General features: G+C 35.3%; 1 protein-coding gene across 1 annotated transcript in view; it reads right to left on the reverse strand.

The window, feature by feature from the left end:
• The window catches only part of gukh (NHS actin remodeling regulator GUK-holder), a gene marked incomplete at its 5' end in the record, with an annotated part of 42,570 nt that extends 27,200 nt beyond the window's left edge, over window positions 1–15,370 (reverse strand). Inside the window, 2 exons of the mRNA XM_017615580.1 lie at window positions 7,491–7,721; window positions 15,063–15,370. Coding sequence (XP_017471069.1) covers window positions 7,491–7,721; window positions 15,063–15,370 — 539 coding nt within the window. The remainder of the gene's footprint in view (window positions 1–7,490; window positions 7,722–15,062) is intronic.
• Window positions 15,371–18,512: the final 3,142 nt, after the last annotated feature.

Consider the following 18,512-nt stretch of genomic DNA (forward strand, 5'->3'; position numbering starts at 1 on the left):
AGAGAAAGGTACCACCACAAGCTAAAAGAAAACACTATATAAAGACGGACACACATGCGGACTAATTAGTGACAAAAAAGAAAACACTGAAGATGGCGATTAGCCGAAACCGGTCTGAAAATAATAAAAATTTGACGTGGGATGACGGAAAGTCACCCGAAAACCAATATGATTAAATTATTCAATAAGTGATTCCGAGAATTTCCGTTCTATTTCTATGGAATAAATACTGAGAGTGATATACTAAAATCGCTATAACTCCCAGGAGGGCAGGTATGGGCAGCTGATTTTTTCACAGTTCGTTGAAAACAAATTATGTAACATTTCTGTAGTGGTTTGGAACTGGGACTCTCTGGGACTTTTTAGATATTGCTTACCTAACCCAAATTTAAAGGAAAAATGGACCTTTAGTCGGGGTTTCGCTCTAAAAAAGGTGCATATGAAAATGTCTCAAACAACATTCCTTTTTTTTACAGAAGATACTTGTCCGAAGGCAGATTTTTTTTCCGAATCAAAATATCTGTCACCAAAATCAAATGAGATCATTTTGAATACAGCCCTGAAATCCCCTCTTTTCATGAAAATTTTGTGTATTTGACTTCTAAAATCAATTAAAAATCAACGGGCCAACATAAAAATAAGCTTTATGTGTTTTTTGTTTACTTGGAATGTCTGTGACAAAATTGCATCATTAAAAACACTGAAAAAAATAATCGGAAAAAAGTTACTTTTCCACTAGCCGCAACACAGTGGGCCGCTCAAAGCGCCCAAAGTGTTCCATATATTTTTTTGATGGGAAAAAACATTTTTTCATAGAAATGGTATAAAATTCTTATAAAAAATATTTTTCGATTACAAAACTCAGAGAACCAGAGTTTTCTGATCGAAAAATATTTATGTTCAAGAAATCTATACCATTTCTCCATATAATAAACTTGTGGTCAGCTGACATTTTGACCACTTTTGGTTATTTTTAACTTAATTTTTTAATGTTTATAATTTTTTTAAACAAGTTTGGCAAATTACATAACCAGTACTACATAAATCCACACTTCCAACTTTGTACAAAATTTATGAAAATAAAAAAAAAAAACTTTAACAATTACACCCAAAAATTTCAGAAAAGTGCAAATTTCAAGGCACTAGAAAATCGCGTTGATTTTTAAATAAAATATAAAATAAAAATATGCTCGACAATTACTTTTATATAGAGGAAAATACCTAGCACCGTCAGCAAAACAAAATATTAAAAATCAATACGATTTTCTTAAGATTTGCACTTTAATCTACTAAATTTAAATGGGCTTACATAAAACTTTTCTAAAAATTTTTAATAAAAAGTTTACATTTTTTAGTTATAATTGCTAAAGTTTGTTTAATTTTTATAATATTTGTAAGAAGTTTGAAATGTGGATTTATGTGGTGCTGTATATGTAAATTTCTAGAATTATAAACATTAAATAAACAAAAGAAAAATAACCAAAACTGGTCAAAATGTCACTTAAATTAAACAGCTGACCACAAGTGTACGTACATGGAACATTTTGAACGCTTTGAGCGACCTCTAAATATTTTTTGATTTCAAAATAAAAAATAGGAATATATCTATTTCTATATAGAACAATCTAGAGCACTGAAATTCCGATTTTACATTAATGGGCAACCCTAATGTATACACTTACATTAGTAAGAAATTTCAAACAGATTACAAAATTATTGTTCAATAATAAAGAACGTCAGATAATGTGGAGCCATCATGTCAGTCTGGCGCACACATTGCGCACCCAGCGAGCTCCTCGTATACTACACTTCAGTATTCACTACTCATATGAGCTGCATGCATTATCATCGTTCATGAGAGGCAGCAACATCATTTGCATTAATTGAATGTTTTTTGTTGTTGTAATAATTTTGTGAACAGCATTGGAAAGGGCGATGTTATTGTTTATTGTTGGCAATGTTGCTTTTAACATTGTTTTTGTTTAGTAAAAACAGTGTAATAATCGCTTTGGAAGAAATATTTGACGTTTGATTTGATGTGAAATAATGAGGCTTTTACTCCTAATTTTGTTGCTACTGATAAGAGCACTTACGTAAATTAAAAAGGGTGTATACATATCCGTTGAAAACTTTATTCATTTGTTAAATAATTTAAAAGATTATAAACTTGTCTGATTTGGACAAATATGACAGCCATGTAATAATACTGAAGTTATGTATGTTAGTAAATTACCTAAGGTCAAGTTGCTTGTAGTATGGGTAGCGATAGAACGATACGAGTACGGAATATGGATACTTTTCTTGAGCGCTTGAGTTTTGGAAGCTCTTCTTAGAGTAGCGAAAGTGGAAGCCCTTCAATTTGTGCCACTCCATACAAAAAAGAAAAGAGAAAGGACTAACTTTCCGTAAGACCTTTTGCAAGAGATTTTAGCTCGTGGGATTATCTTCGGAGTAGTATGTATGACCCCTCAGCCTTGTACCTGTTCAGGAACTTGCACTTTTTTTGGCATTTGCTTGAGGATGAAAAAAGCAAGATTTTAACTAAGTATACTAAAACGGAAGAAGGTAAACTCACCAGATATTAGTCAACATGTTAGAAAGAACGATTCGTTATCGATTTTCGATAAATAATAACAGAAAGCTTAACCATTTTTCATAGCAAAAATCTGTCAAAAATTAAATGGGTGTCTGCACTGACCTTCATCAAAAAACCATGACAATTTAAGTGTGGACCAGGGGGAAGATTCTGTAACCAGTTGACGACAATTTTCGGATCGGTATCCAGAACAAATCCTGGAAAACCAGGACGTCTGGCAACCCTATGCTAGCAACATGCTAAGAAACTCTTTAGACTAATTAAAATCTGAAAGCGTTTTATTTATTGTTTTCACAGCTACAAAAGAGAATTAATTTTATTTTTACAAATGAGTCTCTATTAGTAACCAAAAATGTGCTCAACAAGGCAAACAAGGTAAGAGTTATGAAGCTAACCAAGTTTTTTTTTTTATTAAGCTTCCCCTTTGTTTTACACTGCACTGTATATGTATATCGTATATGCACAAATGCACATAAGTATACATATATATAAATATATGTACATTAGGGTGGCCCACCTTTTTTGTTTAAGCGCCCAACTTTTTTTTTTGGAAAAATTAAGGGTTAAATTGTTGTTTAAGAGTTATTGCTTCTAAGATTTCTAAGGGAAATATTTTATTTCCATAAAAAAATTTATATTTTTAACGATAGCAAGTCTACGTAAAAATGTATTTTCCCCTTATAAAATACATATGTATATGGAAAACTTCAAAGCCCCGGCGGCACAGTTAAGTATTAACCGATTTCAAAATAAAAAAATACCGGTCTCCTTATTTTCCACTTTCTATAAAGATGTGGGGTGGCAGCAAGAAAATTCCAAACAGTTGATTTTCCTGTGTACTCTTGGACCATCCTAATCTATGTATACAAATATATGTATGTATAAGGAATTGTGACACCGTGCATATAACTTAGTGCGCACAAAATATTATCTTGAATTTTATGATTTTTGATATTCGAGACGAGCATATCAGGTCGGCGTTAAAAAAAAGCAAAAAATACACAGATTCGTGCTGGACTGCGGCGTTTTGCAACGCTAAAAAAACCTATAAATTTTCATTGAAATATAAAGAAGACGGTAACTTTTGCTTTCAACGCCCGAAATGGTTTCCAATTACAGCATATGGGCAAAAAACTAAGAGCGGCACATTGAATGCCATCCGCAACGGCTATAAGCTCAAATCATAGGGAATTATTACTGAATAAAATGCAGTGAACGCATAAAGGCAGTGAATCGGCATAACTTAGTGGAGGCAGATTGNAGCGGCACAGTTAAATATTAACCGATATCAAAATAAAAAAATACCGGTCTCCTTATTTTCCACTTTCTATAATGATGTGGGGTGGCAGCAAGAAAATTCCAAACAGTTGATTTTCCTGTGTACTCTTGGACCATCCTAATCTATGTATACAAATATATGTATGTATAAGGAATTGTGACACCGTGCATATAACTTAGTGCGCACAAAATATTATCTTGAATTTTATGATTTTTGATATTCGAGACGAGCATATCAGGTCGGCGTTAAAAAAAGCAAAAAATACACAGATTCGTGCTGGACTGCGGCGTTTTGCAACGCTATAAAAAAAACCTATAAATTTTCATTGAAATATAAAGAAGACGGTAACTTTTGCTTTCAACGCCCGAAATGGTTTCCAATTACAGCATATGGGCAAAAAACTAAGAGCGGCACATTGAATGCCATCCGCAACGGCTATAAGCTCAAATCAAAGGGAATTATTGCTGAATAAAATGCAGTGAACGCATAAAGGCAGTGAATCGGCATAACTTAGTGGAGGCAGATTGGATCCACTACATACATATTTACATACTTACGTACGTATGTATTTATGTATGTATATACAATTGCATACTTACATACATACATACGTAGTATAGTACATATGTTTGTAGGTACATTAGTATGTATGCATGTATGCATATTAGTAGAAGGCTGATGACCAAACATATCAATTCTTATGGCAGAANTGGCTATAAGCTCAAATCAAAGGGAATTATTGCTGAATAAAATGCAGTGAACGCATAAAGGCAGTGAATCGGCATAACTTAGTGGAGGCAGATTGGATCCACTACATACATATTTACATACTTACGTACGTATGTATTTATGTATGTATATACAATTGCATACTTACATACATACATACGTAGTATAGTACATATGTTTGTAGGTACATTAGTATGTATGCATGTATGCATATTAGTAGAAGGCTGATGACCAAACATATCAATTCTTATGGCAGAAAGGAACAGTGTGGGCAGATACATATATGAAGAGGAGCAATTGCGGCAATACCGCGAAGGAATGCGAAATATGCACATACTTACTATGAATGCATATGTGTAGTGTATGTGTAGTATGTACATACATATGTATGGATATGTTCGTTCACATTTCAAGTGACGATATGAGGCTTTTGGCATATTGTTGGAATGAGCGGTAGGTAATGTGGGTGTTTTTATGCTTGTTTTTGAGAGTTTTTTGGGCGATTTTTGTGTGTTTGATTGTCACTGTAATACTGAAATCCTTATGTTGATTTATGATTTTGNGTTGCGGCAATACCGCGAAGGAATGCGAAATATGCCCATACTTACTATGAATGCATATGTGTAGTGTATGTGTAGTATGTACATACATATGTATGGATATGTTCGTTCGCATTTCAAGTGACGATATGAAGCTTTTGGCATATTGTTGGAATGAGCAGTAATGTGGGTGTTTTTATGCTTGTTTTGAGAGTTTTTTGGTCGATTTTTGTGGGTTTGATTGTCACTGTAATACTGAAATCCTTATGTTGATTTATGATTTTGTGAAGCATTACTCGATTTTGTTACATTTAAGGTTTTCTTTTTTTTTAATTTGCGTATGTATGTATGTATTTGATATTATGTGATGTGTCGCGATTCTGTACGGACATAACTATGTATGTATGTTTATAAAATGAATATGAAGTTCTTGATGNAATTTGCGTATGTATGTATGTATTTGATATTATGTGAGGTGTGGCGATTCTGTATGGACATAACTATGTATGTATGTTTATAAAATGAATATGAAGTTCTTGATGATAAAATTGATGTAACAGTGCAGTTGTTATCGTTGTTGCTGGCGGTAAAATGACATAGTACATATAGCGTTGGCTGTAGGCGCAAAACCTTAAAAAAAAATTGATGTTGGTATTCGTATGTATAAACGTGTGTATGCATTGATTGTCGCCTATACTGTTTTTGTATGCATTTTTATGTGTACATAAATATAGAATATCGCTCGATTTTTCCGCGATGCATTTTTAATTAAAGTTTTGTTAAGCTGTTATTTTTTGGTTGCATTGTTGGTTTAGTAACAAATCTTTATTACAAAATTTAGGTTACAACAAGCATTTTTCAATCATAGACAAAATTTATTTATTATACACTTGAAATAAAGAGAAGCAACAGCTAACGTGGAGTGTTAAGTTTCGTTTAGAAACAAACCAAAAAATAAGAAGAAACATGGAAAAAAACATACATATGTAAAAATGCGTCTATGTAAATATGTGTGTACTATTTTTTATTTACACTAAACATGCTGTGAGCTTCGAAGCCAACTAAAAAATACATAAATATGTATGTACGCATTTTTGTTTTGCAATCAATTTTAATACAACATCAAACATTAATTTCCAGGTAATCAATTTAAAGTCAGTATGTTTATAATTACAACTACATATAGGAATATGAATTGTCATTGATTTTAATCTTTCATTCAAAATAAACAAAACAAAAAAGAAGGCAATAAAATGGCATAACAAATAATTAAAATCACAATAATTTCAACTAGATTGTTTTTATATATATATTTGTATGTATGTAAATATGTATGTACCTACGCAATTTGCATGAGTGGTTTACATATTCTATGACATACATTTGGTATGTACATACATCTGTAATAGATAGTAATTAAAATTTTATGGTATGCATACATATGCCTAAGCTGATGTTTGTTTTTTTTTTTATTATTTACATTAAGGAAAAATGCAATCGAGTTTATAAATATGTTTTGTATGAGAATGCAGTGATATTTACAAGTAAATAAAAATGCCGTAATTTTTAGCTCAAATCGTTTATCCTTCTAATCGTTTTATTATTATATAATGTTATTTTTACATGTTTATTTAGTTCGTTTTACACATTGTACATTGATAAATAAATTTTGATTGCATTCGTTAACATTTAATTTTAGGAATATATATGCACTATGTATACATACAAATAAATACGTTTTTAAATTTCATCTATTCTCTCTAGTACCTCTATAGATATTCGTTGGTGGCTAAACTGCAATCGATATGACTATATACATATATATCTACATATATACCCTGAGTCTAAAGTATTTTTCGTCATATTTTCGGAATTTATAGTCGGATCATGAAGTATAATAAATCGAGGTGTCATCGAAAAATGTAAACCAAGCCTAGAAAAATTCCACAAATTTTTAACTAAATTTCGAGCTTTTTAACCTGACTTTTTATAAATATTTTGGGTATGCACTTAACAGGCTTATAAAATTTCAGTAAAATAAAAATTTTCGCTTGAAATACATTGTAAATATCAACAACAAAACACCATTCATCCATTTTTGACCGCCACTGTATATAAATAAGTATCTTTGGTTTTTGGGGGTTTTATACAACTTCTTAAGTTTCGAAAATTTTCACTAATTAAGCTCATTGGCCTAATCTTCCGGCTGGCTGGCCTCAGCGCTGCAGAATAGCCACCAACGTCGACAATGTCGCTAACATCGACATACATATGTATGTATGTATGTATATAAACTTAAAAACAAGAAAACCTAAAGCATCGAAACCATGATAAGACAACAACATACCCATTTGCCGCATCTTGAATTTCCTTCTGATCGGTACCGGCGATTGTGTTGCGTCGCTTGCCGCGTACTCGCCGCGAACGTGAACGTCGGCTCACCGTTTGAACATCATCGTTCAGATTATTCGTCTCGGCCATGTTGCCGGTGTAGCAACCGGTTGTGGATTTGCGCGCCGCACACATGCGCTGGAAACGTTTGCCCGATGTGTCCACCGAGATCACTTCGGCGGGATACCTAGTTGAAGGAGAGATGAAAAAAGAATACAGAAAATAAGCAAATTGTTGGCATTGAGGATCATCTCATGGTTCTACAGCATTTGCACAGGAAAGAAGTATGTAAGTACATAAAGCTGATGCCACATAAAACTTTTGCTTCGCTTTACGTGACAGATTCGCTTTGACAGATAAGATGAATTGTATGAAAATGCACAAAGCATGCCACATAAATCGTTGAAGCGGCAGCGCGAAGCGAAAAGATGGTCAACTCCCATCTTTTTGCGCGCTTTGACAATCAGCCGGTTTAATATTTATTTTGTTTCGTCCAAATTCGGGTTTTCATGCAGAAACATAAAACTTAATTACATTGCTGATAATTTTAAATCAAAATAATTAAAATCCACAGCAACTTTGATGAGTAAAACGGCGGTACAACATTGTTTTCTTGGCGTTCATTGTGGCATACCTTTTGCGTCTGGCGCTTTGCTGGCAAAGTTATAAATGTCACGCAAAGCTACAAAGTTTTATCTGGCATCAGCTTAAGTGGTAGACTACTAAAATTGGATAAACAAAAGCCGCCATCCATTCGCCAACAGTTAGCGACTAGCGAAGCGAACGAAATCAATGCGGTACAACCAGACTTGCCAACGTCCATCACTATTTGCTGCAAAGATATCGTTTTTGTTGCTTTTGCATAAAAAATTTTCGTTAAACGAGCTGAACTAAAACATAGCGAGCAGAGAAGTGGCGAATCGAAAGCGGCTAATAAAATTGCATTCTAAATAGTCGATCAAAGGGGCGTTCAACAGCAGCGGTGGTGGTGCAACTGCGGTAGCCCGTTTCACGATCAGCAATTGAATGGGGCAGCGTTTTAAAGTCGAGGTCGTAGTTGTTTTTAGTTCTTCTCGTTCTCATAATGTGGTGGGTTAGCTAAGTATTAAACGTACATAGTATTTTTTTTAGGTTTTTAATTTTTTTAGTTTGCTGTGTTGTCTTCTTACCCGGTTGGAATGGATAATTTAGAGGTTAATTGCATTCAAAGCCATTAAAATAGATCACGAAGTTATCTTATTAATTTTCATTGGACTATGCGGTAATTTCTAACGATATTGTACAAATATCTTTACAAGTATGTACATATGTATAAACGTATGTGCGTATGTATGCATGTATGGGTGTGCAACTACACTGAATGATGCCAGTTTTTTTCCTAGGTTACTGTTCAGGGTTATAATTCTTATAAGGGCAATTAAAATGCAACTTAATTGCGATTGAAGATGAAATTGACCATCTCTTATTGCCTGAAATTTTTGAATTTGAAGTTTTCCAGGGAATTAAGACAAAATAGTCAAGCTTTGTAATAAGTAGAGGAAATTTTTGCATGGATTTTCCTTTAATTGTTTTAAATAACATATATCTATCGATACGTATGTATATATGTATATACAATATACCAAAAGATCCCATCGATCTAAGTGCAGGTGTCAAAGGTCCAAATAAACCATTATTTGCGAAAATATTGTTTGCGGCCACTTTCAGCCTTATTAACAAAAACAAAGTTGTTCGAGTCAAGGAAAAAACCCCGGTGGTATATTTAGGCCCGGTTGTGTCCTGTATATATATGTATTTATATACCCTCAGTTTATTAACATAACGAAATTTTCACGCCTAGGTAAAATTTTGAGTAAACAAAGTTTATCGTTGCATCGGGCATTTTCGAAATATTTCTAACTGAAACCAATAGTTTCTAATTTCACTTATTTAGCTTGGTAGACATTTCTAAAGGGTCGCATCATTTCAAAAACTTATATAAATCGAGAATAGTGACACAAGTTTTACCTCAGTGAGCATTTATTCGCCTTTAAATTAAATTCGGACACGGGATTTAGATTCAGCGCAAAAAATTGCATAGGAAATAGATAGTCTAGGATCTGGGATTTTCCATAATTTTGTTGGCCTGTGTTATTAGTGCAACACCCCAGGATACTTGATAAGCGTAAAAAATAAAAAGTTATCTGTGCAATAGAGCTCTTTCTTATAGGAGTGCTACAAAGGTGTTCCTCAAGATTCCGTCTTTGGTCCGTTGCTGTGGATCATTGCCTACGATGGAGTCTCACGCCTGCCTGTTCCAAAAGGTCTTTAAATAATTAGCTATGTATATGATATTGCGCTAGCTGTCATAGCGGAAGTTATGCTGCTAACTTGGTCGATGAATGGCTTAAGGTTAAAGGTTGGTAGCTGGCTATTCAGAAAACTGAAGGTGTAGATTCTTTTAACAAGTAGGGAGAAAAATGTGGGACTGAATGCAAGTGTGTATGTAGCTGAGACCATCCCATCAGTAAGATACTTAGGTGTGATGATGTATGCTAGGTTATCATACTTAATATACATTGAAACGGTCAGTAAAAAATGCTGCTTGTTTGCTGGTATAATGCCTGCGCACCTATTTGACGTCCGGTTTCAAAGGCAGATTCCACCTAATGGCAATAACGGCTGGTCGCTGGACTTTTAGACTCATTGCGAGTATCAAAACCTAGCTAATCAGATTACAGGGCGAAGTAAATTTTTATATTACCCAACTTCTGAGTGGACATGGTTGTTTCAGACAGTATTTCTGTAAGGCCATGTTGATACAATATCATTTGGTTAATGTGTAGTATACCGGAAACTGCCGAGTATATATTCTTTACATGCCCGTCTTTTTCGGTTAAAAGCAACGAATTGAAGAATTTGAATCTGGCTAATCCGAGCGCTGAAAATTTGGTATTTGGCCTGGGCTGTAGTGAAATCCTTTAGTAAAGAAACAATGATGAGAGAAGATAGGCTTTCCTCGAAGCGTATTCGGCAGAACACTCCCTCTCTCTGATAAAATGCGAAAGCAGTCCCGGGTGTCGGCTTCATCAAACAAAAAAAAACATAGATGAAAAATAGGCTCGTTGTGGTATTATATGGAGATGCCAATTCCTTTCGATGTTAAAAGGTCAATCGGGTACAACCCACTTTGTTTTCGCTCTAAGCTTTGCTAAAGGCCCGTTACACACAGGCGAGATTTCGACAAGGTCTTGCAAAAATGGTTTACCCGGCTTACGCAATCTGCTTTTGGTATAAAACATGGAGCACATTTTCTTTTCCATCCATGAACTGTACTATGACTTTCCTCACAGTTAAACTAGATAAAAGGGGTTTCCAGCATGCTTTGGATAATTGAGATTTAGATCGTTAGATCTTCTTCTACTACTGTATTTGTGTGCCCTGTCTTGTAATTCTTTAGTTTTGCAATTGTCCTCTGATATCCAGGCGTCGAGGCATTAATATTTCCGGCATAATATGGGACCATCTCATTTAGCGATACAGCGCATTCACTTGGCATTTATCGAGAGTCAACTAAAACCTTCGCCAGCACCCCTTCTTGAATACCGTCATCTGATACCCACTAGCTCGAGTTGACTCTTAGGAACTGTGATACTTCACACGATACGATACGACACGGCTGGTCGCTGGACTTTTAGACTCATTGCGGGTATCAAAACCTAGCTAATCAGATTCACAGGGCGAAGTAAATTTTTATATTACCCAACTTCTGAGTGGGCATGGTTGTTTCAGACAGTATTTCTGTAAGGCTATGTTGATACAATATCATTTGGTTAATGTGTAGTATACCGAAAACTGCCGAGTATATATTCTTTACATGCTCGTCTTTTTCGGCTAAAAGCAACGAATTAAAGAATTTGAATCTGGCTAATCCGAGCGCTGAAAATTTGGTATTTGGCCTGGGCTGTAGTGAAATCCTTTAGTAAAGAAACAATGATGAGAGAAGATAGGCTTTCCTCGAAGCGCATTCGGCAGAACACTCCCTCTCTCTGATAAAATGCGAAAGCAGTCCCGGGGAGTCGGCTTCATAAAAAAAAAAAAACATAGATGAAAAATAGGCTCGTTGTGGTACTATATGGAGATGCCAATTCCTTTCGATGTTAAAAGGTCAATCGGGTACAACCCACTTTGTTTTCGCTCTAAGCTTTGCTAAAGGCCCGCTACACACAGGCGAGATTTCGACAAGGTCTTGCAAAAATGGTTTACCGGGCTTACGCAATCTGCTTTTGGTATAAAACATGCTGCACATTTTTTTTTTCCATCCATGAACTGTACTATGACTTTCCTCACAGTTAAACTAGATAAAAGGGGTTTCCAGCATGCTTTGAATAATTGAGATTTAGATCGTTAGATCTTCTTCTACTACTGTATTTGAATGTGGCCATTTGCATAGCTAGCCGTGCCCTGTCTTGTAATTCTTTAGTTTTGCAATTGCCCTCTGATATCCAGGCGTCGAGGCATTAATATTTCCGGCATAATATGGGACCATCTCATTTAGCGATACAGCGCATTCACTTGGCATTTATCGAGAGTCAACTAAAACCTTCGCCAGCACCCCTTCTTGAATACCGTCATCTGATACCCACTAGCTCGAGTTGACTCTTAGGAACTGTGATACTTCACACGATACGATACGACACGGCTGGTCGCTGGACTTTTAGACTCATTGCGGGTATCAAAACCTAGCTAATCAGATTCACAGGGCGAAGTAAATTTTTATATTACCCAACTTCTGAGTGGGCATGGTTGTTTCAGACAGTATTTCTGTAAGGCTATGTTGATACAATATCATTTGGTTAATGTGTAGTATACCGAAAACTGCCGAGTATATATTCTTTACATGCTCGTCTTTTTCGGCTAAAAGCAACGAATTAAAGAATTTGAATCTGGCTAATCCGAGCGCTGAAAATTTGGTATTTGGCCTGGGCTGTAGTGAAATCCTTTAGTAAAGAAACAATGATGAGAGAAGATAGGCTTTCCTCGAAGCGCATTCGGCAGAACACTCCCTCTCTCTGATAAAATGCGAAAGCAGTCCCGGGGAGTCGGCTTCATAAAAAAAAAAAAACATAGATGAAAAATAGGCTCGTTGTGGTACTATATGGAGATGCCAATTCCTTTCGATGTTAAAAGGTCAATCGGGTACAACCCACTTTGTTTTCGCTCTAAGCTTTGCTAAAGGCCCGCTACACACAGGCGAGATTTCGACAAGGTCTTGCAAAAATGGTTTACCGGGCTTACGCAATCTGCTTTTGGTATAAAACATGCTGCACATTTTTTTTTTCCATCCATGAACTGTACTATGACTTTCCTCACAGTTAAACTAGATAAAAGGGGTTTCCAGCATGCTTTGAATAATTGAGATTTAGATCGTTAGATCTTCTTCTACTACTGTATTTCAATGTGGCCATTTGCATAGCTAGCCGTGCCCTGTCTTGTAATTCTTTAGTTTTGCAATTGCCCTCTGATATCCAGGCGTCGAGGCATTAATATTTCCGGCATAATATGGGACCATCTCATTTAGCGATACAGCGCATTCACTTGGCATTTATCGAGAGTCAACTAAAACCTTCGCCAGCACCCCTTCTTGAATACCGTCATCTGATAGCCACTAGCTCGAGTTGACTCTTAGGAACTGTGATACTTCGGCTGTGGCTCCGATATGGTTATGCCCTAGGTAAAAAAACAAAAACATAAATATCCGGAATTAAACCCCATATTTTCACATGGCCAACTAAGGCAAATCATCGAATTTTCTCATCATTCAACTCCGTTGAAACTGCTCGTTTCCTTCGTCTACCGTTAGATAAAATTAAGATAGCTTCTAATAGGATTCTCTCATTTAGGCAGAGGTTAGTTAGATGCTACAAATGCAAAAATATTGTTCAGCTTTACATTTTTAATACCATCCTGCCTAGGAGCAAGCGTAGCATATGTATGCCCCAATTTTGGTGGGAATATTTCTATTTTTACTCAAGTTATCGTTTGTATGGGCGGCCGGTCAGAAAAACATGATGTGATTTATTTCATTTCTCTTGGCATTAAGTAATAGAAAACAATCGGATAGGCAGTGCGCCACTAGAATTATTGAACATGATCGTAAAACTAAAGCCGCCACAGGTGTTCAAATTTAGTGCAGCCGCAAAAGTGCCTTAGATTTAGGGGATCAAAGATATGGCAGCACGCCGAATACGGCCATATATCGTAGGCCAAAACTGCAGTTAAGCTTTAGGTGGAAATGGATATTAGGCTGTCACTATATTCGCTGGCAGCCAAAAGACCTTGAATGCGTTAAGGTCAGAAGTAGTAAAGTCAAGAATTGTTCGTAAATGTCGCGCATCGCTAACATCACTGAGTCAGTGTTCCAACGTTGACGTATTTCGGGTTAAATAAAAGGAGCAATCGATTCACCATATTTTATGTCAATGCCCAGTCGAGGCGTCTAAGGCTCTTGCCATTTTGCTTATTTACTAACTTGGTGGCGATAATGGGAGTAAAACTGTTGCACCTCCTCAATTCCATCAGGGACCGTAAAAGCTTTAATTGACACTATAATATTATTGGCTTTTATAGAAGGCATTCATAATGGACTAATATGCCTCCGAGTTGCAGTATGAACGCTTCATATACGCCTTACTAACCAAACCCATTTGTTTTTGCATGTGCCGCCAAAGGAATTCTTACAAACATTTTAAAAATGTCTTAAACGTAAGTACATACTTCAATAGCTGTTGTTGGCAAATCTAACAAGCAAACACTTCCAATAATTTCTTAGTCATTGGCATATATTTTTATACCCGAGCGCACTTGTGCACAAGGGTATATTAATTTTGTTCACATAACGGTTGTTTGTAACAGCCAAAACGAATCGAGATAGATATAGACAAATGTATACATAAATGATCAGGATGAAAAAAGAAATCGATTAAGCCATGTCTGTCTGTCCGTCNAATCTTCGATAAATCAGTAAATATTAAAGCTAATTTATTCAAAATTGATGCTTGCAACAATTCTTTACCAAGAAATATTTTACCACTTATGGTAACATATACGTATATCGGTAACCGTTCTACCAATTTGTACCAAACTCGGTACGGTTATTGTGCTTGCCACATAAAATCCAATTGTTAAAAATTATTGAAATCGGGCTAAAATTACGGCCGCTTTTCATATAACGGTAAATTTCAGAAATGCTTGAAACTGCAATATTTCGAAATTTAAGGACGCTACTCAAAATTGGTACACTCCGGTTTACCATCTAGCGGTAGCTTTCGGAAAGGTGAAACAACATATATTTAATACTTGCGCCGGGTATTTAATGTTCGGCTCCGCCCGAACTTAGACTTTCTTACTTGTTCTGTATATGTATAATCATTCGTACCTATTCGCGTACATTTATCTATGCAAACAGTGAAATAAACTTTTTCACATCCAGCCACAAACTTAAGAGTTTGTAATTCATGAAAAATCATTGTTTTTCACTTCGACTTACCTTAAAGCTATTATTTTACATTGTTCCTCGGGTGAAGGCAGTCGATGATTCAAAGGCACATCTTTATTTATATCATTAGGCAGTTGCGTATTGTCGCCAATTTGGCTGACATTTATGGCGTAGAGTGCGTCGACCGCATCGGCCGACAACACGGACGGAGATAGGGCGGGCGTCAATACCCCATTATCGCCGATCACCATCGAGGTGCTAATGGACGTGTCAACATGATGCATACAATCGGGTGTGACCGTCATGTCACCCAACGCTTCGCTGGAGGTCCACTTACGGAGATCTTCAATGGCGGCGGGCTGGAAAAGAACAAAATAAAAATTTGTAGAACTGGCAATATCAAGATTATATTAATTAATTGCAATTTTTCTTTTTAGAGCAAACATAGAAGGAGAAAACACGCGAATATAAATTTACATACATTTGTATGTATATTAGTTTAGACTTAAGTAATAAACAAACTAATGCGAAGGAGAAACTACATTTCTGCGAGAGCTTCTTAATTGCATACATATATACATATAAGGGTGTTCCAGAAAATAAGAGGTGAGTTGTTGAGTTGGGTGTGAGAAAATTGGTTATGCGGCGCGACATCATTTCATTTCATATAAAAAATCAGCATGTTTTTCACACATACACGGGAGCTGCAGCGTATTAAATATACGTTTATAGTGTTTGATGGACTTTAAAGATGAAAATTTTATTCAGAACATTTTTCGTTTTTCTCTAAGGGGTGTCTTTGTCGTCAAGTTGAATTACCGGTAGGCCCAAGAAAAGTGCTGTTGAACGAAAGCGAACGAAGCGGAAAAGGGGCTGAGTGGGTTTAATGGAATTTCCGTGAGGAGGTGATTTATGTCGATTGAGATCCCTTTACAAGCCAGACATATCGCCCGTTTAATAATATACAGACATATTTCAAAATTTAAATTTTTGGGAAAACGCAATCAAAGTTTGAACAGTTCATACAATTTGTATACCAAAAGGCAGATGAAAAGACACTTAACTTCGCCATTTTTGAGAAATATAGTCATCTTTAAGGCTGTGCATATTCTCCTTACCAAACTTATTAATTGTATGTTTAAATCTCTAATAACTTAAATTTTAAATTGTATCCCTATATTATTACACGTGCGATATGTTTTATTAATAAGATGCAGTAAAATTTGAAAATAGAAAAAAAATACCCGCCATTCGCCAAGGTATGCTGCCAAAAACTTTTTTGTTGAGGCTCTGTACTTTATTAACAAATTCACAGGAGATATACGCTTACCCTTGAGGAAGTGGCTTATACTACGGAGTTATAGTTTCAAAGGTTGTCGGAATGCAGTCGATCATCCTCATCAAAGGCGTGTGCAATGTACATATTACGCCGTGAGATAATAATTTTCTCAGCACAAAACTCGCGTGGAAATTATATCAATCCGAATGCCAGCGTTCTTTAAAATAGCCTCAAACTATAGGAGTTTAAAATATGGACATTTGGGCATTAATTCAGATAAGAATGCAAAAAAACTATAAGTCTTATGTATGGTAGCTTTGGTATAACTTCGTAATCAACACTTCAGCTTCAAGTCGGCAGGGGTTGTTGTCATCCTACAGCAATAAAACTTGAATGCATAAATGTTATTTAGGTCAAAATGAAAAATTTTATAGGGAATGCGAATTGAGTTTCGCAAAAAATAAAATTCTGGGACACCCTAATACTTAAATATTAAGGTATGCTTTTATTGAATATTTCACGAAGTGGGTATTTTGGTTGAGCCGCTATTTTATGCATTCAGTTGGACGAAAATGATATAAATTTCCACATAAGACCACACCTTAAATACGAGATTCTTTTTTTTTTTGCGAGTTCATTCAATCACACAAACTCTTAGATAAAGTTCGATAAGCTCCCGAGTGCGCATAAAACTTTCGTGTTCAAATCTAATTAATTAAATATTGGCTAAAAACCATTAGCATAAAGGAAATCATTTCCGCAATCAAAATAACGAAGAAATAAACCTAAGAGAGCAGCTAAGCCTTTGAGTAACAAACGAACGTATTGTCGAGGTCAGTTTGCCACAATTGGGAATCCTTCACACTCGGAGGTTTGCCGTTATCAGCCGAGTGGTATCATTGTTAGAAACAACTTTTTTCAAGCAGCATCTACTAGATCGAGGCATTGAACCTAGGTCCTACCTTGTGGTAATACTTCCTCCTCTAACCACTCGTCTGCATAAAATTTATTTCTAAATAATTTATTTCTAAATAAAGTATAGTTGCATATTAAGTTTTAATAAAAAACGAATGAAGCAAAGAAAAAAAAATAGATTTACTAAATGACAAACGCCAATTCCAATGTACAAGGTAGGGCAATTTAAGTGTTACCAAATAAAGAAGTATGTCATTTTATTTGGTCGCACTTAAATTGCCCTACCCTATAAATAGAAGAAATATTAAATATTTCTTGCGCGCACGCGTATAAAAATTCAATAAAGCAGATTAAAATAATAAAATTCAGTTGGCAGTAGATAAGCACTAAATTGAATTAAGAGCCACTGAAATAAAATAACAAAACTCAAAAAATGTACATGAAGATAAGTTGTACTCGTAGTAGTTAGTTAAGAGAAAGTAGAGTAACTAAATCAAATAAAATAAATAAAGACAATATTGTGGTAGTCGTTGAAGACACAAACGCAAAAATGCCACTCGCTGAACGTCGCTTATGGAAGAGGATTTACGCTAAAGTCCTCCGCTTGCCACAAGAATGAACAAACTGAGTAACGAAGTACTGCTACTTATTCCAATTTTCCTCGCACTCACTAATTTATTCATTGCTTTTCGCGAAGCAAACTATGTATAAAAAAAACTAAGAAAATAAACTCGATAGCAAAAAAATGGTAATCGTGTGTGTGGCTAGTGAAAAACTGGACGACAGGAGGAACAACGTTCCCAGCAGAGAAACAATATTTCTGAAGGCTGAAACAATTTTCCAAATTTTAAGAAACAAAATATTAGTTTTTGGAATGCGTTAATTTTTATTCACGTGAAGTGTTGCTTTAGGAAGATCAGCTGCCAAGTAATATCGGTCAAAAATGGAAACCTAACATTGACAAATCAGTCAGAATGGCACACAGTGTACGATTTGAGAATGTCGATGGACAAAATCGTAATTCTCTCGATAGGAATATGATAAAAATATTTAAAAAAATACGTGCTCGAATGCTGACATAATGGTCTACAGGGGAAATATAATGCCATCAAATGATCATTACACTCAGCCCCTAAAAAACTGAATTGAAAAATAAATTTTAGAAAAAATAAAAATTAAACTTTGTTGGCTATCTTGTTTGTGAATTTTTTTTGTGCTAAAAAACTGCATGCTTAAAAAAAAATTCTGGAAAATCTGATTAAAAAGTTGAAGATTTAGATGCAAGTTTGTAATTTGAAAAATGAGCA

The sequence above is a fragment of the Rhagoletis zephyria genome, unplaced genomic scaffold (genome assembly GCF_001687245.7).
Source record: "Rhagoletis zephyria isolate East Lansing unplaced genomic scaffold, Rhagoletis_zephyria_1.1 Rzeph_scaffold_01031, whole genome shotgun sequence".
Lineage (NCBI taxonomy): Eukaryota > Metazoa > Arthropoda > Insecta > Diptera > Tephritidae > Rhagoletis > Rhagoletis zephyria.